This window comes from Callorhinus ursinus, unplaced genomic scaffold, assembly GCF_003265705.2.
Source record: "Callorhinus ursinus isolate GAN/ISIS: 27379988/994484 unplaced genomic scaffold, GSC_fseal_2.0 scaffold51, whole genome shotgun sequence".
NCBI classification, from domain to species: domain Eukaryota; kingdom Metazoa; phylum Chordata; class Mammalia; order Carnivora; family Otariidae; genus Callorhinus; species Callorhinus ursinus.
The window spans coordinates 3,634,511-3,659,949 of record NW_027397113.1 but is presented as its reverse complement, the minus strand read 5'-3'; the positions used below and the strand labels follow the sequence as shown (position 1 = coordinate 3,659,949).

The 25,439-nt window shown below is 42.7% G+C and overlaps 1 protein-coding gene across 5 annotated transcripts in view; it reads right to left on the bottom strand.

The window, feature by feature from the left end:
* KMT5B (lysine methyltransferase 5B) overlaps window positions 1-25,439 on the bottom strand; it is a 55,924-nt gene that overhangs the window by 17,243 nt on the left and 13,242 nt on the right. For 2 of the 5 annotated variants that reach the window (XM_025879416.2, XM_025879418.2), the window contains 8 exons: window positions 18,928-19,163; window positions 12,703-12,850; window positions 7,505-7,573; window positions 2,855-3,020; window positions 2,363-2,472; window positions 763-929; window positions 457-476; window positions 239-375 (listed from right to left, as the gene is read on the bottom strand). In XM_025879416.2, the coding sequence (XP_025735201.1) occupies window positions 239-375; window positions 457-476; window positions 763-929; window positions 2,363-2,472; window positions 2,855-3,020; window positions 7,505-7,573; window positions 12,703-12,850; window positions 18,928-19,087 (977 nt within the window). In that variant the 5' untranslated portion in view covers window positions 19,088-19,163. Of the gene's footprint in view, window positions 1-238; window positions 376-456; window positions 477-762; window positions 930-2,362; window positions 2,473-2,854; window positions 3,021-7,231; window positions 7,316-7,504; window positions 7,574-12,702; window positions 12,851-18,927; window positions 19,164-25,439 lie in introns of those variants that run through there. The other 3 variants (XM_073883377.1, XM_073883376.1, XM_025879417.2) reach the window with 3 other exon arrangements.

Genomic DNA, 25,439 nt, shown 5'->3' with positions numbered 1-25,439 from the left:
TGTGTGTGTGTGTGTGTGTGTGTGTGTGTGTGTGTGTGTGTGTGTGTTCTCTCCCAAGCTCTCTAAATAAGATTTTAAAGGCTGAGGTGCCAAGGTCCCTAAAGTGCTCTTCAACTTTGGCTGCTGACTCACGCTGCGCCGGGTGCAAGGCTACGGAACACAGAGGGCTATCCCTGCGTGCAAATGAGGAGGAAGTGACCTCAGCTCATGCCCACAACCACCTTACTCGATACTCTACCTTTCGCAAGTGTAACACTCGCAGAACTCATTATTTTCTCCAAAAAACCCGTCTCCGTAATAACACGAAATCTCTTCTCCAGGCTCAATGTCTCTCAGGGCCTTCACACACGCCGTATCCCGACCAGTCGACACAAACTGAAATACAATCGACTCATTAAGAAACTCACAGCTGAGGCAGAAAGAAAACACTTGAAATAAAAAAATGTCTCCGCTTACCTTGCAGTTAGGTCTGCAATCTGAAAAATGTCCAAAAGATAAAGTCAATTAACTGTAGATAAGATCTGAAACACGAACAATTACAGAAATCTGAAATAAGCTTTCCACATTTTACAACTTTTGACAGAAGTTTAGGTCTCGAGGTCAACTACAGGATTATTTACTTAACAAGTTGGTGGGGAAAGATAAAGAGGTCCCAGCTCCAGCCTCCTGTGAAGGGAGGCGAGCTCGGCCGGTCTGACAAGGCCATGCTAAGTCTTAGCAGTCCTGCCCGCCACTTGCGCCCGCCCGACAAGCACAGCTTACCATGGTTTATAAAGGCGGCGGGGCCGAGCCAGAGCTGAGCACAGTTTTTCCTTGTGGAATACATGACACTGAAGTCGTTTTCTCCGTGTCTAAGTAGCATGTTCTCCTCAATTTCTGAAAGTTCGGCAATACAACCCACCAGTAATTCTATTTTGTCATTTCGTTTCCTATTTAAAATATGTCATGTTAAAAATTACTAGTAATTATAAATAACAAGGCTTCTTTCAATAAAATCAGCCTGTCCAATCAATACCAGGAACTGAGAAAGCCTAGCTGTGTGTCTATCAGCTGAGCCCCCGGGACCTCCGCCGGGCCATGTCTTCCCTCCCCGGAAGCCCCACAGCCTCGAGCCACGGCTGCCTGCGTAGCTGCCTCTCTGCTACGAGACGCCAGAAGCTGTGCTAACCTCCATCTCTGAATCCCCTGCCAGCACGCAGTGTCATGTTCTGCAGGCAGGAAGGACACAAATACCCACTGCCCTGAATTCAACTTGCTGACAGTGAATGAAGGAGACAGAGACAAGCGGGAGGAAAAGGTCATGGGGACCCAGGATGGCACGCCACCCTCTAGAGCAGCACCATCCGAGAAAGATGTCACGGAAGCCAAACAAGGAATCCTCAGCGTTCTGGCAGCCACATTTAGAAAGTAAAGGAAAAACCAGGCGAAATTACTTTGAGTCATGTATTTTAACCCAATATACCCCCAATCCTATTCCAGCAAAAGAAATGTTCATGAGGACTACAGTTTAATATAGCACCTGGCACGTAAACCACATGGACAACACTTCTCAGTTCACACTGAGCCACAAGTGTCTGGTAACCACCGCACTGGACAGCCCAGCCCTAGAAGACAAGACCTCAAAGCTCTACATCCACTGAGAACACAAGGAGCTGGGGAGCCGGCTGGATATATTCCCACGTACACACACAAGCACACATCTACCCCAGAGGCCTGGGCGTGCTGCTCTCTGGCCATCCCACTTTCAGGGACCTGATTCTAACATTTTTGCCATAAAAAATACTGAGGGTATTGAGGGTAGCTTATGAGAGGGGCAACACGTTCCTTCTCCTGAGACATAAGGTAGGAACAGGCATCAGAGGAAAAATATAATCCAATATTCTCTCTCATGAATGGCTTTCATCCCTCCTACCTGGGCTCCACTTCACTACCCTTTTTTAAATGGGCACATCTATGTCTGTGTATATATTTAGGCAGGCAACGCAGAAGAAAATTTCCACCTGTGAAATTCCTAGGATCATTAAGACTTCACACCCCACCTTCCTTTCCTCTAGGCCAGCAGGAGACGAACTCTTGAAGCCGGGTTCTCCAGCCCTGGCGCCCACAGGCTTCCAACAGCCTCGTCACTGAGCCGCACTCAGACTCAAAGCACGGTGGCTTAGTGACAGGATCTGGTTCAACTCCGATTTCTCATTTCACTGTCCTGACCCAGGTCACTGGGCCAAGGCACTGGCCCTGCACTGGCTCCTCTAGAGTGAGCCTGGCTTCACTCCTTCCCACAACTCCCTTAGTACTTCCACAGTTATTTACGAGAGAACTTTAACTAAGATGACATGACGGGTTATACTAGTATAATAGTTACCACTCTTTCGTTGCAACGATTTTGGCTCCATTTTGTTCGGACGAGTATCTATTACAAGGCAGTATTTCAAATCCACTGTCAGTTGCAAACATTCGCAAGTAAATAAATACCTAAAACAGAAAAAAAAAAAGAATATTTTGTATTGTTTATCCAGTTAGACTTGCTCAGAATTATAAAAGCAAACTAACACCAACAACGTAAAACATTAAAGATCATTAGTAACAAACTCTGTTGTTTTTTAAAATTTCACATATTTGAGTACCTAGAGGCTTGGCCAAGTTCCTCTAAAAGTTGACAGTAAATTTCATCTTTAGATGACAAAGTTTTCTCTTCGGAGAGTCATACAAATGACCTTATGTATGATTAGAACTTCACACTGCTCAGCTTTATGCAAAATTGATTTAAAGCTTCAAGTTCACTAAAATTTAAGCTTTAGTTTTCTCCACTCTTATCCAAACAGAAAAATAGTATTAATCTTATCAATAAACCTACATGTTCCTTGAATAATTTCTCCTGCATTTTGTTCTTGTTGAGAAAATAATGCCGTGCCCATTCGCCTGAAGTCAAACATTTGAAGGCTTTCTCCAAGTGTTCATCTTTCTTAAAACGTTCAATGACTTCCTTTAGTTCTTCTTGCCTTCCCTTAATAGGTCGAAATCTGAACAAAATCAAAACATTCACTTTAGTTATCTGCTATCATCCCTGGGCCACTAATGTGAGTTCCTGAGATAAGAGATTAATAAACTAAAGACAGCCAGACTTAACAAAAGATAATCATCAATAATCCTGATAATTACTGCTCAAGTAATAGCAATCACCAGGAACTAGAACTTCTCTTTCTTCAAACTATATTTTGATATACTTATTTTACTATTACCTCATTTAACTGAGAAATGACCAGATGACTCAAATGAAAGCTGTCTGATTCAGGCTCATACTAGCCATATACTTTGGATGGTCCAAAAGATCTAGAATAGAATGTGTCTAATTGAGAGTTAGAATGACAAGATTTTTTTTTTAAAACATGCAGAATTCAAGCCAGAAGAGTGCAAGGCAATGAGCTTCAGAGGGATGGAGCAAACAAAATCATGCCATAAACAACATTCTGTATGTGCACAGTTAGAAAAATCCCAAACCAACTAGTATCCCAAGAGGTCCCGAAATACACCCTGATGTTCTAACACCCATGTCAAATTAATCTCTGATAACTGCATTCAGAGAGCAAAGAGTTTTGCAAAAAGCACAACTCTAGTGGTGATACTGCTAAATTGGTGATTTCAAAGGAAAAACTGTCAGGGTAGAATTCTGAAAGGCTTCTATAATAAAACCAGCCAAGCTTTCAGAAAACTGTACAATCGTGGTCCAAAAAAGACTTCTGGGGACGCCTGGGTGGCTCAGTCAGTTAAGTGGCTGCCTTCGGCTCAGGTCATGGTCCCGGGGTCCTGCGATCGAGTCCCACATCGGGCTCCTTGCTCAGCGGGGAGCCTGCTTCTCCCTCTGCCTCTCCCCCTGCTTGTGCTCTGTCTCTCTCTGACAAATAAATAAAATATTTAAAAACAAAACAAAACAAAACAAAAAAGACTTCTGTTTGTAAAGCCCCTTATTCTAAAGCTGTGTTCTCTTAGTAAAACGTGTACTTGCACCTTAATTTCAAAATTTCTTCTCATGTCAATTTCTTTTGGTTTATTTTCCCAAATAAAGTTCTTTTGTTTTGTTTTTGGAATGTCCAACAACAAAAAAGGAGCTAGACTGCTACTGAAATAAACTGTTAAGAAAAAACTATTAGTGGCTGAGGAGAAAATATATTTGAACTACGCATCTTACTCCAACAATTAAAACTACATGCCTTGCAAACCCTGAACACACTAACATGGAAGTAAGATCTGGCACAAACTCTAGCACAGGAAGTATCCAAGCAGAAATTTTTTCCAGGTAAGCTATCATGAAGGTCTCCATCACATTTCAGTGAGATTTTAAGCCACAGGATCTCACCACAGATTCTTTATTCGGTGCTATGTACACAGGTGGTGTGGAGAAAAATACGAGCAAAGACACGACCACTGCTCTTGAACGGAAAGCCCCTTTGGGACTGAGAGATACATACACGCATCCTGGTTAAGCAAGGCATCGTTATGCTACTGCAGGTTAACAGGGCGTAAACTACACACTATAGCACTCTCAGGTATGGAAACTAACGAAGGTGTAGGGTCTGTTTGGGAAGGGGTTTTGGATTTGACAGTGATGTGGGCAATGAGGAAAGTGGTGATTTCAGCTTTCTAAAGAAAAAGCAGAATATTACCCTAGGCAGGAAAGAATCAAAAGGCGGCAGGCAAAGTGAGCGGAAGTCTAAGCAGAGGATCTTAATGAGGGTGGATTCAAAGAGCCAAACAAGGGCTGAGGGAGTCAGCTTGGCCAGCAACATTGAGGGAAAGTACTAGAACAAGGAAGAGGAAAGACGTGAGCCCCTGAGTGGGGGGGGATGCTGTTTACTGGACAGGACCCATAGAGGACCTCCACTCTAGAAATGGAAGCGGACACCACTAGGTGGTGGACTAACTAGCCAAAGTGTCAATAAGCTGCTCACAACTAGTAAGCAGAACTATGAGAAAGACTCCAGGCACATCCTGGAGAGATCATATGAATAAACAGACAATGCCCTATATTATTTTCCATTTCAATCAATTAGCATACCAGCTCTCACAGGCAAGTGAGTGCAAGTCCTTTAAACAGTTCTGAAGGTCTTTAAGTTGTCAGAATACGGTGTCAGAGAACCACCGTTAAAATGATCTAAAAAAAAAAAAAAACACCTGCAGAATTGTGGAAACATCCATACTTCCACACAGATAGAATACTAAACTACTTACTTGCAGCCACCACAAGCAATTTTGTCAAGAGCGGGTTTCTTAGAAAACCTAAACCCTCCATGGCGCAGTGCTACACTATGAGGCTCCCGGCACAGGAAGGACAGACCAGTCACCCCGGCAGCTGCCAGCTAAGGCCAGAATATGAAATGGTGGGAAACAGATAACCCATGTTTTGTGGAGGAAACAGAAAAGCAACAGTTCACTTATAGAACGAATATGGACTCATCTATGATGTTAAGTGGCTACAAAGCACAGAAAGAGCCAAGCCATCTTTCCAAGTTTAACATGGAATTGACTAACGGTGACACTGTGTTTTAAAATAACCGCATGGCCTGATGCATTAGAAAAGCAAGCCAAAGTCAGGGCTAAATTCACCTAAAGCTCTTGAGAACATGTCAGAAAAATAAGCTGCAGACGTGGAATGGCTGCTGCCTCTTCCTGACACCTTCTGTGCGCTCTCCACTTCCTGAAACACGTTCCTCCCTCTCTGAAAGTGCCTGTCAGCTCTCCTTAGTTTTGCTTACTCTTTGTTCATGATGCCAAACAATTTATATGCTAAAACCAACACAAAATAACCAACTGGCGACTTAGTAATAGTCTGCCTTTGTTTCTGCTTTCCTGACTTCTGCTTCGAACACAAACAAAACCCCCGAAACTGTCCCTTGCTACTACTCACTGGCAAGAACCCCTATTTCACTTAAGATGTAATTTACTGTCAGAACTTACTGTCTCAGTTGGCTGCTATAGGCATGAAATGACAGTGAGGCAAAGGAGGAAGAAATCGTTCTGGGTGCAGACAGGAAGGGGTGAGACAGTTGTTTTCGACAATCCTACAGACGTACATCAAAATCACCTGGCTGACAGCTCAAGTCAAATCCCATTATAAGAGATAGTTCGGGGAGATAAAATTACTTAATAACATAAGATTGTTACAACTAATAGGGCCAGAGCAAAAAGGCACTGAAAACCCTGGAAAAAAGTGAAGTGTTTTTCTACTATTGAGGAGAAAAAGACCCTTTGTCCTCTCCTTAACCATAATCATTCTAAACCTACCATGCAAACTGCACAAAGCTATCCTCACACCACGGTTCTTAAAGCTCGAAGAATATTTAGGTTATGTGAAACGATGCTCCTGTTCCATAAATGAGGAAAACAAGGCCTAATGAGGGCTGTTAATGGATGGACTATTATTACCCGGCCTTGTGCCCAGTCCTACTCTCTCATGTAAGACTCTGAGGGTCCTCTGGTGTTTCATGATCAGAACAGGATTTGACTTGCGTTCGCCACCGAGCACAGCACAGAGCCCAGCCAGAGACGGCGAAAGGGGTGGACACAAATATATACTTTTGAATTTAGTATCTGGGAGGTAGCAATCAGCGTGGCGGGGGAGGCAAGAGACAGGAATTTGGCATTTCCAAATCAGTATGTCCCTCTTCCCCCTCTTAATACAAACTTTACAACTTTAAATAAACCAAACATTGTTCTCTTCCCCCACCTCTGATCAATGGCTGGTATAAGAAATACAAAAATATGTCACTTAAATCATTTATTATTAAAAAGGGCAGAAAGAAACATGAATTCACACTCCCACACACCTGTTCCCCACTCTTTCCAGAGACTGACTTCCCAGGGTTTCTTGCTATTTGGTTTTTCTGTTTCCAAACCCAAGTGGCCAGTGCGGCACTGAAGGGAAGCTGCGGATTTCTATTAGCTGTACTACTGTGCCCTTCCATTAGCATGTACACCCAAGAGCTGACTGGAGGGAGCGGGAGAGAGGAGGGGGACAGAAAAAAGGGAGCAAGGGAAGGAGAGAGGAAGAGAGAGAAAATGCTCAAATATTTAAGATATAAAATAAGAAGACGGTAAGGCAACATTGTGAACACATTTCCCCCTTTGAAGAAAATTCAGCTGCACACGGACAGTTGGTAGATGCTGAGGAATCATGCTAGAACCACAGCTCTTCATTCCTTCTGGACCTGAAAGGAGACAACCCCCAGACACATACCTGGCTGAGTCCTGCAATCAGTGCTCAGCTAATCCCAGGGAGTGACTCCTGATCTTTTGATGAATGCTTTCTCTTAAAATTACCCTGTTATGGAGTACAAGTGGTTTTTTAAATACAGCTATTACTAAGATCAAACTATTTTAAAAGGTTTGCAAAATGTTCTAAAAATCGTGTTTATGCTGACACCTCCAATTACTTAACACAAAAGAACACCATAAAGATTGAAACAGGTTAGCTGGTATCTTATTATTGTTTGTAATGCACTCTACCTACCTCACAGGGTTGTTGTGAGGAAAACTGTCAGATTTTGAAAAATGCCTTGAGCTCCTCGAAGGAAAAGCGCTATATAAATGCAAAAACAAACAACAACAATAAAAACTATTTGTATAAGTTGTATTTATAACTTCTAAACAGACTTACAATATTAGTTGTCCCACAAGTCCTTAAAATGCTGTGACACTCAAGAGCTTTCTGAAGCCGTAGGCAGACTCAGCATAGTAACAGAGGCCAAGATGCCGAAATTCTCTTTCCCACACGACATCCTTTCCCCCTTGATCACATTAAGTTAGAAGGCCTAAAAATGTATTTGTTTTCTAATCAAGCACTTGAGTTTAAAGTGACATTTAAAGTGATTTATAAATTCACACCCCATACTGGATATGAAAAATCAAATACATAAATAAGCAAAATTAAAATCTGATGGTTACAACAGAAGGATGAGATAAGCCGAGTACAATTTGGATTAGAAAAATAGAGAAAAGTTCCAAAAATCCTGTGAGATAGCCAAACTGTGGAAAGAGCCAAGATGTCCATCGACAGATGAATGGATAAAGAAGACGTGGTATATATACACAATGGAATATTATGCAGCCATCAAAAGGAATGAGATCTTGCCATTTGCAACGACATGGATGGAACTGGAGGGTGTTATGCTGAGTGAAATAAGTAAATCAGAGAAAGACATGTATCATATGACCTCACTGGTATGAGGAATTCTTAATCTCAGGAAACAAACTGAGGGTTGCCGGAGTGGTCGGGGGTGGGAGGGAAGGGGTGGCTGGGTGATAGACATTGGGGACGTTATGTGCTACGGTGAGCGCTGTGAATTGTGCAAGACTGTTGAATCACAGATCTGTACTTCTGAAACAAATAACGCAACATATGTTAAGAAAAAAGAAAAAGAAGAAGATAGCAGGAGGGGAAGAATGAAGGGGAGTAAGTCAGAGGGGGAGACGAACCATGAGAGACGACGGACTCTGAAAAAGAAACTGAGGGTTCTAGAGGGGAGGGGGTGGGGGGATGGGTTAGCCTGGTGATGGGTATTAAAGAGGGCACGTTCTGCGTGGAGCACTGGGTGTTATGCACAAACAATGAATCATGGAACACTACATCGAAAACTAATGATGTAATGTATAGTGATTAACATAACAATAAAAAATTTAAAAAAAAAAATCCTGTGAGGACTCTTCCCATTTCTCCATTGTGTTATTTCCTGCTCAGCGTCCCCCACTCCCCAGGAGACGGAACCTCCCAAGTCCTGCTGCCTACAACAAGGGGCATTATGGAAGGCATCCACCCCTGCTTTACACTCTCACCTGTCCACGTGCTTTTTAAAAAATTGGAGACATTAAAAAAAAAAAAATCAGAGGCATAACTAGCAACTCTGTTCTCTGGTTAAAAGGAAGAATTTCATTTTCATAATGGACAGAGGTCAACTACATCTAAATATTTCCCAATAAATTGAAATTACTACTGTGTTTATAATACCATTTCTAGATAGTCACGCTACAACTCTGACTTGTTTGTTTTTAAATGCAGGAATTTATCAAGACTAAAACATAAGCATTCATAATAGAGCTAGGGAAATTCTTAAACTGTTAAGTATCTATTGTATCTGAACATGGTTTCTGACGGCACACCGCAGGAAGTAGAGGGAGGGAAAAAGGCCTAAAACAGAGAAACTGAAAAAGGACAATCAAATTACAGACGTACAAACATGGGAACGAGGAGATCACTCCTACAAGTGACGGACAGCTTGGACAGGGAAGATCCAAGCTCCAGTCATGTCTTTCATACCCCAAAGAGAAGTCCATAAACTTAATAATTTAAGAAACAGTCAAAATTATTCTAATGCAGCACCACTGATTTTCCTCATTTCCTATAAAATGTTATCTTTGAGAATGACGTAAGTCAACATTCTGATAAATTCTTGCTCAAAAGGTAAAGAATTAGAAGACACAGTTTTATTTTCAAGTTCACTAAGATTAAATGAACACATACGCCTTTCACTAAGATTAACAAGCTTCATTAATAAAACTTCTGTGTATTCCCTAACGGCAGCTTACAAAAGTCTGTTAAAAGACCTCTGAGGGGCGCCTGGGTGGCTCAGTCGGTTAGGTGGCTGCCTTCAGCTCAGGTCATGATCCCGGGGTCCTGGGATTGAGCCCCGCGTCGGGCTCCCTGCTTGGCGGGGAGCCTGCTTCTCCCTCTCCCTGCCACTCTGTCTACTTGTGCTCTCTGTCAAATAAATAAATAAAATCTTAAAAAGACCTTTGAAATGGGAGCGCCTGGGTGGTTCAGTCAGTTAAGCATCCGACTCAGGTCATGATCTCAGAGTCATGGGACCGAGTCCCATGTCAGGCGCCATCCTCACTGGGGAGTCTACTTGAGGATTCGCTCTTTTCTCCCCCTCTGCCCCCCCACCCCACATGCACGCGCTCTCTCTCAAATAAATAAATCTTTTAAAAAAAAAAGACTTTTGAAATGAACACCTCTAGTAAAGGCAGACGGCGCTCGGGGACACAGCAGCATTGCCGGCTCAGCCACGCGGGCCCAAGGTGCTCTAGAAAGGGTAGAGCACAACCATCTGTGCCACCTACGGCTCCTCTAGGAACTCTAGGAGTAGGGTTACACGTTGTACTGAAAAATATGAGTAAGTGTTTTCTTCTGAATGTTTAATGGGGTTTAACGAATTTTAGATCCTGCATTTTAATTTAGGGCTATCTGGATACAGTAATGTCTTGAATTTTAATAATACTTGTGGAGTAACCCTGAAGTTTACATCTTAGGACAGCATGTTTTTATTTATTTTTTAAAAGATTTTATTTAGTGAGAGACAGAGAGAGCAAGAGTGTGTATGCGAGAGCACGGAAGGGAGGGGGGAGTGGGAGAGAACCTCAAGCAGATTCTGTGCTAAGTGCAGAGACCAAAGCAGGGCTCGATCCCACGACCCTGAGATCACAACCTGAGCTGAAACCAAGAGTCGGACACTCAAATGACTATGCCACGTGGGTGCCCCAGTTGCACATTTTTAAATGAGCCTAGGAAACTACTGATAAGGAACTTTTTATCCACTCATTATATCATAACAAAGCTCAGTAGGCCAGATGGTCTAGGACCTTGCTATTCTAAGTATAGTTGGCAGCTTGTTAGAAATGGAGCATCTCAGGCCCCAGCCAGCCCACAGCTACTGAATCAGAACCTGCATCTGAACAAGACTCCCCAAGTGACTCACATGTAAACTAATTATGGGAAGCAGTTGTCAAGGCGGACTTTTATTTAAAAATACGAGTTATTTCCTATTGCAGGAGCCACTAACAGGTAACTGCTCATCTTTTGGAACAAAGAATGGCTAGGGGAGAGGGGACCGAATACACGGGAATTCTTTCCTACACCACTGAAAATTTTATTGTAATTCTGATGCAATGCTTCCTAAGATGGCTTACATGCTTCCATATATCAGTATACAAGGCATAATGAACATGACCTCTTTCTTCTCTTGCTTCATGACTCCAGGTCATAATTACGGGCCTTTGCAGTAATACCCTGAGTATCTCTAAGACTATTATGTGAAAGTGAGTCACATTTCTTAAATATTATCAGGATCTCCTAGGAGAACGGGTGCTAGCCTCACTGGGGAAAGAAGGGAAATGGACTTAAAATAATGCAGACCAGATTTTAATTGGACACTAGGACATCCCGTCCTGCTGACTTTCCAGACAATAGTCATCCACCTGCCTACTTACAAAATTTAGGTTATCTATCCTTCCGATGGCAGGGAGCTACTTAAATAAGTTCTCAAGTCCACATCAACTTGTCACTTCATTTTATAGCAAGAAAAGACCTCTGATGACAGGAAATCACATGAAAATACCAAAGGCTCGGGGCGCCTGGGTGGCTCAGTTGGTTAGGCAGCTGCCTTAGGCTCAAGTCATGATCCCGGGGTCCTGGGGTTGAGCCCCACATCAGGCTCCCTGCTCAGCAGGGAGTCTGCCTCTCCCTCTGCCCCCTGCTCATTCCCATTCTCTCTCTCTCTCTCTCTCTCATTCAAAGAAATAAAATCTTTAAAAAAAAGAAAGAAAGAAGAAAGAAAATACGGAAGGCTCATTTTTATCTGAATTCTTTCTTTCTGGATTTAGAATATAATTGATAAATGAATCATACTGTCTCTTGTTTTAAATTCTAGCAAGGGACTGAATTAAAAGGGGAAAAAACGGCACAAGATTTCCTCCAGTCACCTTTACTCACCAATTCTTCCTTCCCCCCACTATTGGTGACGAGTCACCTGGTGATCAAGTCCCTCTAGAGCTGCCGCCGGCCCTGGAGCTACAAACACCAGTGCAAGTGTGCGGAAGGTGGGGGGGCGCAGGGCCCTGGAACTGGCTCGACATTCTCAGTCCCTGCTGTGACACTCTTCCACCAGCCTTGAAAACCCTTTGCCACTCAAGTTAAGAGATAAAGAAAAGTTGTAAAGTTCCGACTTAGTGTCCGGTGGCAATTATGAAATCATCTAAAGGCCTTTTTTGGGGGAAAGATGATGTTTAAGAGAACATAATAGATTTCAGTAGTAATGTAATACTACATCATACAGGTGCCGCCTTAGCGCAGTGGGCAGCGCTCAGTCTCATATTTTATACAGATGGCATGTGGTACTCAATAAAGCACTTATGCATCTCTTTTCTTATCTGTGTACTGAACAGAAGCACATCTTTAAAAATATTCACTCTTACCATGATTAGCTGAATCTCAAAGATTAAACATGATGGCAAAATTCTCTATATACAGTTGTAATTATTTAAAAGAAGAAAAGTCTACAATAAAATCATGAAAACATCCCTGATGTAACCTACTTTGAGCAGAAGAAAAATCACACACATTTTCAAGGTTTCACAGGATTTTTCTTTCAGCTAAGATAATTATCGTTAACATTTAAAATAAAATATGAGATGCTCTTCCAGCTTTATATTTTAATAGAAACAGCCTGAGATAAAATAAGAACACAAAATTAAAACTGACAAGACCCTTGGAGGAAGCTTTTGTTGCTTTTCTTCGCTCACATATAGAAAATCTTCTACAGCAAAGATCTTTCCTTTAATGTCATTTTAAATTCTGACTAAAAGTAAAATTAGCATCTCTTTTCTTAAATTCAACATCATCATCTGCTCCACTTCAGGATAAAGACTTACAATTACCTAGTATTCATTTTGTGTGTTTGAAAACCTAAATAGGGATCAAGAACCAAACTGGTCGCCAGATCATCATTCTCACAGAGTTCCTTGGCAGACATTCCAGAAGATGGTACATATCGACTCTGTCCTTCAAATCCCGAATTACCATTACCTATGAAAAGAAAAAGAAAGAAAAGTAACTCAAATAGAAAACTACTTGTATTTACCTGTTAAACCTTTAGCTTCACTGCTCTCTCAAGCTAGTAATTCAGAATGGAAATTACTTGTTTCAATCTGTTTAATTCAGAGCTGAGTGCCTTTTGCATAAACAGAAAGCCAAATACAGTAAATAATGGAGAGTATTTTGGTTAGTAGGGATGATACCAGGTTTCCCAAGAACAGGGTCTGACGAGGTGAGAGATCTTGGGCTCAGATGCCTTACTAGCCCCTTGGAGGAAGATGGGAAACAGGGGATGAGTGGATGCTCATTGCCACAGCAAGACAGCATCAGGAGGCGTTCAGAGGGGGGAGGGGGAGGAAACGAGCAGAGCACAAGCAGCGCTCTGCAGGATGTGCCAGAAGGGCGGACCTCAGGGATCAAAGGGAGCCCGAAGGAGATCACTTCGCCTTCCTGCTGGGGGGCAGGTGGATGAGAACTGTCCCCACTTTGCACGCAAAGGGTTCAGAAACTCAACTAGAAGAGTTAGGTGGCAGAAGCGGGGAAAGCAGAGAGAATGACAGGCTGACTTCTAGCCTGTATGAAGCAAATTCTGAACGAATGCATAAAAATAGGGAAGTGCCAGAGATACCTAACTGAGGTAATCTGGTTTGGTGCGGAAGAAACGCAGCGCAAAGAGAGGACGGGAAGGCCACACTCGCCCGGGTGAAGTTTCAGTGATGCTCAGCCACGTAGGTCAGCGAGAGTCTTTTCAGCCACGCCATTATGCTAACAGTATAATCTTAAACCTCTCACAATTAAGGTGTGGAGGAAGGAAAGACACAGTGAGAGGTAACCTTCTTTTCTGCACTCTTTCAAAAAACAAATTAACACTCAACATCTGAGTCCCTATCAGAAGGTAAGTATATGTTTTGCAATCAAACCATTTGCACGTAGGTATGTAAAAGCTAACCAGGTTGGTATATTTTCTATTTTCTTCATTGAAATATAATTCACAAACCATAGAATTCACCCTTTTAAAGCGTAGTTTAATGGTTTTTAACGTATTCACAGAACTGTGTAGCCATCATCACAATCAATTCTGGAACATTTTCATTACCCCCAAAACAAACCCCATACCCATGAGCAGTCACTATCGATTTTCCCTTCCCCCAGCCGTTGGCAACCACTAATCTGCTCTCTATTTCTATGGAGTGGCCTGATCTGGAAATTTCATATCAATGAAATCAGACAGTATGTGATCTTTTGTGACTGGTTTCTTTCAATTAGCATAATGTTTTCAGGGTTCATCCACGTACCATACAGCAGTACTTTATTCCTTATTACGGCCAAATAACATTCCATTGTGTGGATAGATCACATTTTGTTAGTTCATTCATCAGTTGATGGACACTGGGCTGTTTCCACTTTTGGGCTATTATGAACAATGTTTCTATGAACATTCATGTAGAAGTTTCTGTGTATACCTATGTCTTCCATTCTCTTAGGCCCATACCTAGGAGTGGAAGTGCTAGGTCATATGGTAACTCTTTGCTTAACCTTCTGAGAAACTGCCAGGCTGTCTTCCAAAGTGGCTGCACCATTTTACATTCCCACCAGCAGCGTATGATTGTTTCTAAATTCTCCACATCATCACCAACATCTGCTACTATCTGTCCCTTTAATTTGACACATTCTGGCGGCTGTGAAGTGGTAGCTTGTGGTTTTGATTTGCATTTCCCAGATGACTAATGATTTCAAGCATCTTTTCACGTACTGGCCATTTGTGTAGCTTGGAGAAATGTCTATTCAGATTCCTTTGCTCATTTTGAATTGGAGTTTGTCTTTTACTGCTGACTTGTAAGAGTTCTTTGTATATTCTAAATACCAGTCCTTTATCAGATACATGATTTGAAAATGGTTTTTTTTCCCTTCTGTGAGTTTGTTTTTCATGGTCTTGATGTTTCCTTTCAAGCACAAAAGTCTGTAACTTTAATGAATTTCAATTTATCTTTTATTTTTCCTTTTGTTCCTTGTGCTTTTAGTGCCCTAAGAAACCACTGCCTAGGTCCAAAGTCATGAAAATGTATGCTTATGTTCCCTCGGAATTTTATACTTAAGGTCTCTGATCCATTTTGAGTTAATTTCTCACACATACTATGAGGTCGGGTCCAACTTCATCCTTTTACATGTGCATATCGTTTTCCAGCATCATTTATTGAAAGACCATTCTCTCCCCAATTAATTTTCTTGGAATGCTTGTCGAAAATCAACTGATTGCAAACATGAGGGTTCATTTTCAGACTCTCGATTCTATTCCATCGATATAAGTCTAGCCACATGCCAATATAACACTGTGGTTTTGTATTAAGTTTTGAAAATGAGAAGTGCATGTGTGCCATCTTTGTTCTTTTTCAAGACTGTTTTGGCTACTCTGGGTCCCCTGAATTTCCATAAGAATTTTAGGACTGTCTTGTCAATTTCTCTGCAAAGGAGCCAACTGAGATTTTGATAGGGACGGTGTTCAATCTGTAGATCATCTGGGGAGTACTGCCATCATAACAATATTAAGTCTTCTAATCGATGAACAAGGGATGTCTTTCCATTTATTTAGGTCTTTTTAAATTTCTTTCAACAATGACTTGTAGTTCCCAGAGTGTAAGTTTTATATTTTTATTCTTTGCATATTGACCTATCCTGCTGAACTCATTTATCAGTTCCAATAGCTTTTAAGTGGATTCCTTAGAATTTTTTATATACACAATCATGGCATCTGCAGATTATTTTACTTCTTCCTTTCCAATCTGGATGTCTTTTAGTTAATTTTCTTGCCTAACTGCTGTGGTTAGAACCTCTAGCACAAGGCTTAACAGAAGTGGTAAGAACAGATATTATTGTCTTGTTCCCGATCTCAAGGGAAAAGCATTTAATCTTTCACCATTAAATAGGACATCAATTGTGGGTTTTTGTAGATGTCCTTTATCAGGCTGAAGAATTTCCTTCTATTCCTGGTTTGTTGAGTGTTTTTACCCTGTAAGGGTCTTGTTGAATTCTGTCAAATGCTTTTTCTGCATCTACTGGAATGATCCTAGGGTTTTTGTCCTTCATGTTATTGATGCAGTATTACATTAATTTTCAGGTATTAAGCCAACTTTGCATTCCTGGGATAAATCCCACTTGCTTATGTTATAGAACCCTTCCCACTTCTTGCTGGATTTGGTTAATATTTTAGTGAGGATTTTGTGTCCATATTTATTAGAGATATTGGTCTGCAGTTCTTTGGGTATTTTTTGCTTGTGATATCTTTGGTTTTGGTGGCAGAATAATAGTGGTCTCACCGAATGAGGAAGTGCTCCCTTACCTTCTATTTTTTGGAACAGTGTATGAAGAATTGGTGTTAATTCTTCTTTAAATATCTGCCAGTATTCACCAACAAAGCCATCCAGGCCTGAGATTTTCTTAGCAGTGTTTTTAAAAAATTACTGATTCAACCTCTTTACTTGCTACAGGTTTATTCAGATGTTGTATTTCTTCTTGAATCAGTTTTGGTAGTTTGTTACTTTCTAGGAATTTGTTCATTTAATATAAGTTATCTAATGTGTTGGTATCTAGGTGTTCAGAAAATTGAGTTGTAAACCTTTTTTTACTTCTGTGAGGCAGTAGTAATGTCCCCTCTTTCATTCTTGAGGTTTCTCTTTTTCTTGGTTAGTCTTGGGTAAAGGTTTGACAATTTTGTTGATTTTTTTTTTTTCCAAAGAGTCAACCTTTTAGCTTTGCTGATTTTCTGTTGTCCTTCTACTTCTCTATTTGTAAATTTCCACTCTATTATTTCCTTCCTTCTGCTTGCTTTGGGTTTAGTTTTCTCTGCTTTTTCTGGTGTTTTAAGGTAAGAAGTTAGGTTACCGATGAAGAGTGATCTTTCTTTTTTTAATACAGTTGCTCACAACTCTAAGTTTTCCTCTAAGCATTGCTTTAGCTGCATCCTGTTTTAGTATGTTGTATCCTCATTTTCAATCATCTTGAAGTACTTTCTCATTTCTCTTTGGATTTCCTCAACTCACTGGTTATTTAGGAGTGCGTTGTTTAATTTACACATATTTGTGATTTTCTCAAATTTCTGTTATTCACTTCTAATTTTAGTCCATTGTAATCAGAGAACACATACACTGTATGATTCCAATCCTTTAACATTTATTGAGGCTTGCTGCGCGGCCTAGCCTATGGTCTACCCTGAAGAATGTTCCATGTGCACCTAAGAAGAATGTGCATTCTCTTGTCATTGGGTGGGACACCATACAGATGTCCATCAGGAAGAACTAGTTCAGGGTACTCTTTAAGTCTTTCTTCCCCGTTGATCTTTTGCACAGTTGTTCAACTCATTATTGAAAGTGGGGAACTGAAGTCTCCAAATTACTGCTGAATTGTCTACTTCTCCCTTCAGTTTTGTCCATTTCTGCGTCATGTACTTTGAGGCTCTGCTGTTAGGTGAAGTCACTGTAGTTACTGAGGATGGAGCACAACTTTGTTTTGCTTCATCGTCGGCTCTCACTTTGTACCATTCTTGTCCAGTGACATTCAATGTGACGCTGTCCATCTTCACATTTGCTGGATTTTCCCAGCCTGTCCTCAGAATCTGTCTACCCTTGGCAAAGTGTAGCACATGTAACGATCATTTTCTACATTATTATGTACCTCCAACAATAAAACTAATTAAAACCTTTTGCTCTATGATGCACAAAAGGAGGCCAACAGCCATTTGAAAAAAACAACCAAAAACAACCAAAAAAAAGTTGCCTAATTTACTGACCAGAGCCAATACCACCTGCTACGGTCACCAATTTCTCATTTGCTTCAGGTTCCCATCACATGCTCCAGGGTGAGCAGGTGTCCGTGAGGAGGAGATTCTATTCAGTCTTGGGCACTCTCTCTAACTCCTATCCCAAGCAGGGCTTTCTGCCTAGTTTTTTACAGAAACAGTGACCTGTGCTGATATGGAAATGTTAAGCGCAGCCTGGGCCTGATAAACTGCATGAACCTCTAAAGAGTAGGAAGGTCATCAGTCGGAACTGGTGCAATCTATCTGAAACTGCTGCAAGTCCCAGGAAAAGCCAACTCTACTCAGGGCAGGGAAACTGCAACATAAACTAAAACTATTCCGTAGGGGGGCTAAGTTAACCTCAGGAGGGGCGCCCGGGTGGCTCAGTCGTTGGGTGACTGCCTTCGGCTCAGGTCATGGTCCCAGGGTCCTGGGATCGAGCCCCGCATCAGGCTCCCCGCTCCATGGGAAGCCTGCTTCTCCCTCTCCCACTCCCCCTGCTTGTGTTCCCTCTCTCGCTGTCTCTCTGTCAAATAAGTAAATAAAATCTTTAAAATAAATAAATAAATTAATTAACCTCAGGAGAAGCAAGAACTTAGAAAGCTATCCTCCTCAACATGGCCGAAGGCGGTTGGGTATCTTCATCTAGCTGCCTACCTAGGTTCACACTTACCCTGGGGCACTTTCCTGCTCTCAAAAGAACTACTTCCTGAACTCTTAACAGAAGCCTCCTTCTCACCAAGAGGTAGGAAGGTAAAAAAGTAACTCATTATCACCAGTGCTCCAGTGTCAGGATAAACGACTGTTCACCCCATAAAAATAGAAGAAATGGCAACAATTTGGGAAGCTGCCCTAAATTCCACTTCTCCTGTAGAGATGACTTGATTATTCATGTTGCTAAGTTTTCAAAGGAAGACATACCTACACTTACATCAGATGTAAAAAATATGGTTTGAACTTATAGGAAATCCAGTGGCAGCACTTTAATATTTTTTACAGAACAGATTAAGCACTCAGCTATACATTCTACAAAATATAACTTAGGTCATGGATATAAGAGCATACTTACAGTTACCATATTAAGCATTAAACTAGAGGTGTGTGCATCAGATGAGAATGAGAACTGTTATAACTTTGAAAGGATAAAAAACACCCCCGTTAACTGTGAGAACATGAACAAGTGCTCGGAAAACAACAGAGACAGAATGTATGTCACAAGCTGCAAAGAATCGCCGGCCAGACCACAAGGAAAAGGAGAGTCGCACTGTGTACATACATCTGCTCGACCTCCTCTCAACTGCGTGTCTGCCGGCCTTCGTGGTCTCCTTCCCCGCGTGCTGCAGTTTTGATGGACTCTGCTGATGGTCATTAGACAACTTGCCTCCACTCCTCCTGCCATTCACCACCATGTTCTTGGATTCTCCCAACCACTTCATGCCCACAGACCGCCTGACCCAGGTGCATTGAGTCGCTCTCTTCAGATAGCTCAGAGAATAATTCCAACGTTCTCTCCTGACAGAAACAAAATACGGAAAAAACCAGGAGGTAAATACATAAAAGACCATACTACCCGGACCCTTGAGAAGGATATAAAGTATTAAGTCTTTGGTGCTGGGAGCCGTGGAGGAGCAGCAGGGCCACAAGGAGGGAAGAACGGGAGCAGCCAAGGCCCAGCTGCCGCCGTGGGTGCCCCACCAAGCGCACCAAGTCCGTGCAGAGCAGATCCAAGGTGTGCCACAGTGCTGCTCAAGGTCTCCAAGGACAAGCGCGCCCCCAAGCTCACTGAGGAAAGGGTGGGGCCACACATCTGTGCCAAGAGGAAGAGAGAGGAGCTGAGCGACTCCCTGGCAGCCATGAGGAAGGTGGCAGCAAGGACCGAACCCCACCCCTCTGTATGTCATAAAGCCTTTTTTTTGGGGGGGAGGTAATTTAGTAACTAACATTTCCACTCTTTAAAGACCACTTGGCGCCCCAAGTCATCCAGTGTCATGCTGAGGTCTCCAGCACCCCCAGACTCTGAGGGGAGCTCACTCTGCCGTGCACATTGCTTGTGCTGTGCGTAGAGACTGGTAAATAGTAAATGCTCCATAAGTACTTACCTTTCAGTTACCAATAAGATTCATTTTGCACCTTGTTATGTTGGTATTTAGGTACACCTCAACAATCTGCTCAAATGACATGTTTTGGTAACAGTATATTAACTGTGAGTAAACTACAAGGAAGTTCTCTCTTCTGTTAGGAGGAAAGCTTAAGAAAAAGTATCTAAGTTAAGCTTTGTCTTTTGTTGTTAATTTGAAGTCAACAGTCAAGGTTTTTCAGAGACTGATATTCAAATATCAAAGTATTGCCCACCATGAAATGTCTGCCTTTGTAATAGCAACAAAAACTGAGAAATTAGGGCGCCTGGGTGGCTCAGTTGGTTGGGCGACTGCCCGGCTCAGGTCATGATCCTGGAGTCCCGGGATCGAGTCCGCGTCGGGCTCCCTGCTCAGCGGGGGGGTCTGCTTCTCCCTCTGACCCTCCCCGTCTCGTGTTCTCTCTCATTCTCTAATAAATAAATAAAATCTTTAAAAAAAAACCTGAGAAATTATATTTACTAATATAGAGATATCCTTCACCATCTGAATTTTAATTAGCTGAATTTGGGAACTGAATGATTTGGATAGTGAGGGATGCTTGTAATTTATAAGGACCTTTGGAAGTAAGGGTATAACGGGTTACATTTTGCTGGTAATGGAACGATAATAGGGATGTCCATAGCATCACCTCATTATGGAATTATGCTTTATTATAAACCAGACTAAAAGAGTTTCAGGATAAGAAAGTGCAAACACATAGAACTTCAGAGCTAAAGGGGCTTTAAGACCCTAGTACAACTCCTTCGATTTGCAGATGGAACCACCACCACAGAGGCTGAGAAGTCCCATGGCCCAGGCCACACCATCGGGCTGGGGCAGAATGAGGAGAACCCAGCACTGCTGCCTGAGGGTCTCTCACTACCCCATACAAAGGCCAATTTCCCTTATTTTTTAAAAACACAAATGATACATTATTTTGAAGTACTTCTAGAAATGTACACCTGGTCATAACTTTAATGATACCCAACAAAAATACAAAACATTAATTTTTTAAAAATCCTTATTTTAGAGAGTGCGTGCATGTGTGCAAGTCAGGGGAAGGGCAGAGGGAGAGAGAGGATCCAAAGCAGACTCCCTGCTGAGCGCAGAGCCCAACGTGGGGCTCGTTCCCACGACCCTGAGATCATGACCTGAGCTGAAACCAAGAGTAGATGCTTAACCGACTAAGCCACCCAGGTGCCCCGGAACTACTTTCTGTACTGTTTTAAACTGCAGAATACTAAAGTCATAACCTGACCTCTTCAAGTCCGCTTCTTTCTCAAGATGCCTCTGCTGTTCAAGGCAGTGAGTGAAGCCCCCGCCTGCACAAAGACTTGGCTGGAATCACAGCCACTATCGACAGCAACCCCCCTACCACCTGCCCTTCTGCCTTCTGCTTCACCCCCTAGCTCTGCACCTTCAGAGGAAAAGAAGAAGAAGGAGAAGGTAAAGTGCTTTTGGTCCTTTAGGAAGTCCATCTCAAGAATGCCCTCCTGGAATACACAGTTTATGGAGCATGACTGAAGAATGTGTTTTCCGGACTCAGGAGTCCTAATACCCTTCAACGGTGAGACATAAAATAGAACCACATGGAACAGAGAAGAGCAATATGGCTTTAGAGAGAATTAAGAGAGAAAAGAAATAGCAAGTTATCTCTCCACAGAGAATCCTGAATCCCAACCCCGATTCTCACTCAGAGATAAAAAGCAGAAAACCCGGGATGAAGCCCAGCAACTTGTCCTTAGTAAAGCCCCCCACGTGGTTCTGAAGTAAACTCCAGTGTGAGAACTATTGTTCTCAGTTACTTACTCATTCACTTGATCATTTGTTGGGGCAAAGAACAGATGCCAAAATTTTAATCTGAGGAAATTATACCTATTGACCCAGTTTTTTCCCTGAGAATTAGGAAAGTTCGCCAATAAATCATTTTAGTAGCACACTTCAGCTCAGTTCATGGAACAGAGACTGAGATCCACTCTAACTTATACATAATTTCAATTGAAGATTAATGATCCATCCAAATTGGAGCAAACTCATAAACTTTAGTCTCATTTATACTGCAGTCAACTGGTATTTTGTTTTTTAAACTTAAGTACTAAGGTATCACTCTGTCAATAAGAGAAAGTGAAAGCTGAATTTCACTAGTATGAATACACTCCACATGTCTGGATATATTCTAGCGGAGGCTCTGATACTCTCCACTTGTCCAGATAACAATGGCTGTCGTCAAGGCAAAAAACTTTACTTATGCTCACAAATGAATTATTTTGTAAAACCAGTTCTAGTGAAACCATCAGAAATTTGGGAGCTACTTATGAATTTCTAGCTCAAGGGGCGCCTGAGTGGCTCAGTCGGTTAACGGTCTGCCTTCGGCTCGGGTCATGATCCTGGGGTCGTGGGATCGAGCCCCGTGTCGGGCTCCCCGCTCAGTGGGGAGCCTGCTTCTCCCCTCTCTCTGCCCCTCCTCCTGCTCGTACTCTCTCTCTCAAATAAATAAAATCTTAAAAAATAAATTGCTAGCTCAAAATGAATACATACTCTACTAATTCTCTGGTCATTGATTGTTCTGCCCTCCTGAGTGTGGAATCTGTTCTTGTTGACCACAAGCCAAAAGAGTACTTACATATTAAAGGTGGAGATGGAATTTCAAAGGCTAACACAGCTGATACTGTAGTAGACTGTGGAGAAACAGAAGTTGAGGACACTGGGTGGCCAGCAAAGCCTAAAGGTTTCACAGCTCCCATGGAGGTCCCACTCCCAACAGAAGCAAGGGTGCAGTCTCTCTGGCCTGGGACACAGATGGCTCACATAGAAATACCACCATGGTCTTGGCTTGGTTGACAGTGTCTGAGCTAATTGGCCACTAACTATATTTAGAAGTAAAAATTACCTGAAATTTATCCCAAAACTGGAAGAAAAAAGTTTAAGAAAGGAGTACTGGCCGCTCCTCAAATGGCGTAACAACTACAAATCTTTCTGTGTTCGGATTTCCCAATACCGTTGACCCTTGAACAACATGGGTTTGAACAGTGCGTGTCCACTTCTTTGTGAAAAAAAAAAAAAAATTTTTTTTTCTTTTTAAAATCTTGTTTATTTGACAGAGAAAGACACAGCGAGAGAGGGAACACAAGCAGGGGGAGTGGGAGAGGGATAAGCAGGCTTCCCGCCAAGCAAGGAGCCCAACGCGGGGCTTGATCCTAGGACTCTGGGACCATGACCTGAGCCAAAGGCAGATGCTTAACGGCTGAGCCACCCAGGTGCTCCAAAATTTTTTTTAATACAGTACAGCACTATAGATGTATTTTCTCTTCCTTATGATCTTCTTAATAACATCTTCTGTAGCTTTACATTATTGTAAGAATACAGTGTATAATACACGTAACATACAAACTTTGTGTTAACCATTTATTTTGTTTCAAAGGCTTCTGGTCAACAATAGGCTGTTAATAGTTAAGATTCTAAGGAGTCCAAAGTTGTCTGTAGAATTTTGACTGCACGGGGGGGTTCAAGGGTGTGTAAAAATATCAGGAAAATTATTAGACATCTACTAAATATCCTGTTCCAGGCCCTGAGGATACAGCAAAAAACAAAAACAGGTTTCTGCCCTCATATGTGCTTATATTCTAATGAAGAAATCTCTAGGAAATGACAAGTTAACAAATCAATGCCAGCACCTTGGAGAAAATAAAGCAGTTTGTAAGCGGCAGGGAGTGCTTCAGGTGGTGCAAGGTGGGGGGGGGGAAGCCAGGCAGCAATAGGGAGCGTGCACTGGCAAAGGGCAAGCACAAACCTGGGGGAGAAAAGCAGTGGGTGTGCAGAGGACCAGCGCGGTGCCTAGTGTGGCTGTCGGGGGGGGGAGTGGGGCAGGGGCAGAAGGGAGGTCAGACGGGCCGCCAGAACATGTAACAGAGGGCCTCCGAGCCACTGCTGAGACTTGGGCAAGAACTCTCAGGGAGATGGAAAGCAGGAATGCCGTGGTCCAAGTTACCATTTTAAAGGCCCACACCAGCGGCTTGCTACATGGAGAAAAGCTCACAAATAAATGCTTTTAAAAAAAGCAGATTTAACGCTGCTACAAGTAATTGGGGGACATGAGAGAACACCAGTTAAGAGGCTACTGCAATGACCCAGAGGATACTGGGGGCCTGGAGCAGCACAGGTGGTGAGAAGTAGCTGGTTTCGAGATCTCTTCTGAAGGTTCGAGGACAGACAGGGTCTGTGAAAGAAAGAGGACTCTAACATGCCTCCGAACCGAAGAACACCTTTTACAGGGTGGCCAAGACCACAGGAAGCTCAGGTTTTGGCAGGGGTTGAAGTGTGGGAGTTTGGTTTCGGTCGTCTGTGAGATGCCTGGCAGAGACCAAGCAGAGACACCGAATGGGCCTCGGGATACAAGGGCCCAGAGTACTGGAGTACTGGTCAGGCTGGTCAGAGCACTAATGGGACAGGAAATCACCTGGGGGGTGAGTACAGATGAAAGAAGTCTAAGGACAGAGGGGGCAGCCCTCAAGCCAAGACGCTAGCAGCAAAGGATACTGACAGGGGTAACGAGGGTGGGAGGGAGGAGGAGCGAGAACAAACAGGGGTCAGTGCTTCAGGAAGGGGTGACCCACTGGGGCACAGGCTGCAGCTGCTCACAAGCCAAAGCTCTCTCTCGGGAACTGAGACTCAGACAGGATGGGCCACTGACGATACGAGAACCCCTCTCAGAAACGACAGAGAACTTCTAAAATGGACGTGATGTCTTGAAACATGGGCTTGTGGGGAAAGAGTTAGATGGCAGAGGGGAACGTAAGGAATAACGAACAGAAAGAGTCCTAAGTTCTGGTTCATTTGTTTCAAATGAGAGGAGAAAATTGCACATGACTGAAGGACACGTGTAAATTAAACTCAGAGAATGGGATGATGGGAAGGGGTTAATTTGAGAATAGCACCCCTTCAGAGAGTTTATAAACATCTTTCTTTAGAAAAAATAAAAAAAAAATTAAGTTTTTTTCTGGGGGACGGAGCCCCGTATCAGGCTCCCTGCGGAGGGAGCCTGCTTCTCCCTTTCCCTCTGCCACTCCTCATGCTTGTGCCCTCTCTTTCTCAAATAAAATAAATAAAATCTTAAAGAAAGAAAGTTTTTAAAAGAACAGGGTAGTTTTCTATAGGAGAAAGACCACCTGAGTATAACAGGGTGGAGTTCCTGAGGGCACTGTGCAAGCTCCCTCTACTTTTATGAGTGTTCACAAGAATGATGCAGGCGGGCTCTAAGGAAACAGTCGTGCCAATGCCCCGGGACAGGCAGCACCAGTCCCCCGAGGCTCACTCGGTCCGAAGTCAACAGGAAAGGAGGATTCACCTCACATGGCTTCACTGGACCAACAGGCGGGGAAGGAAGCACCTACTTCAGATTCTATTATCAAACATAAATTTTATTTATTTATTTTTTAAATATTTTATTTATTCACTTGAGACACAGAGATACAGACAGAGCGCACATGAGCAGGGGGAGAGGCAGAGGGAGAGGGAGAAGCAGGCTGCCCGCCGAGTAGGGAGCCCGATGTGGGGCTCGATCCCAGGACCCCGGGATTAAGACCCAAGCCGAAGGCAGACGCTTAACCACCTGAGCCACCCAGGCGCCCCTTAAACATAAGTTTTAAAAAAGGCAGGCAATTCATGATAATAC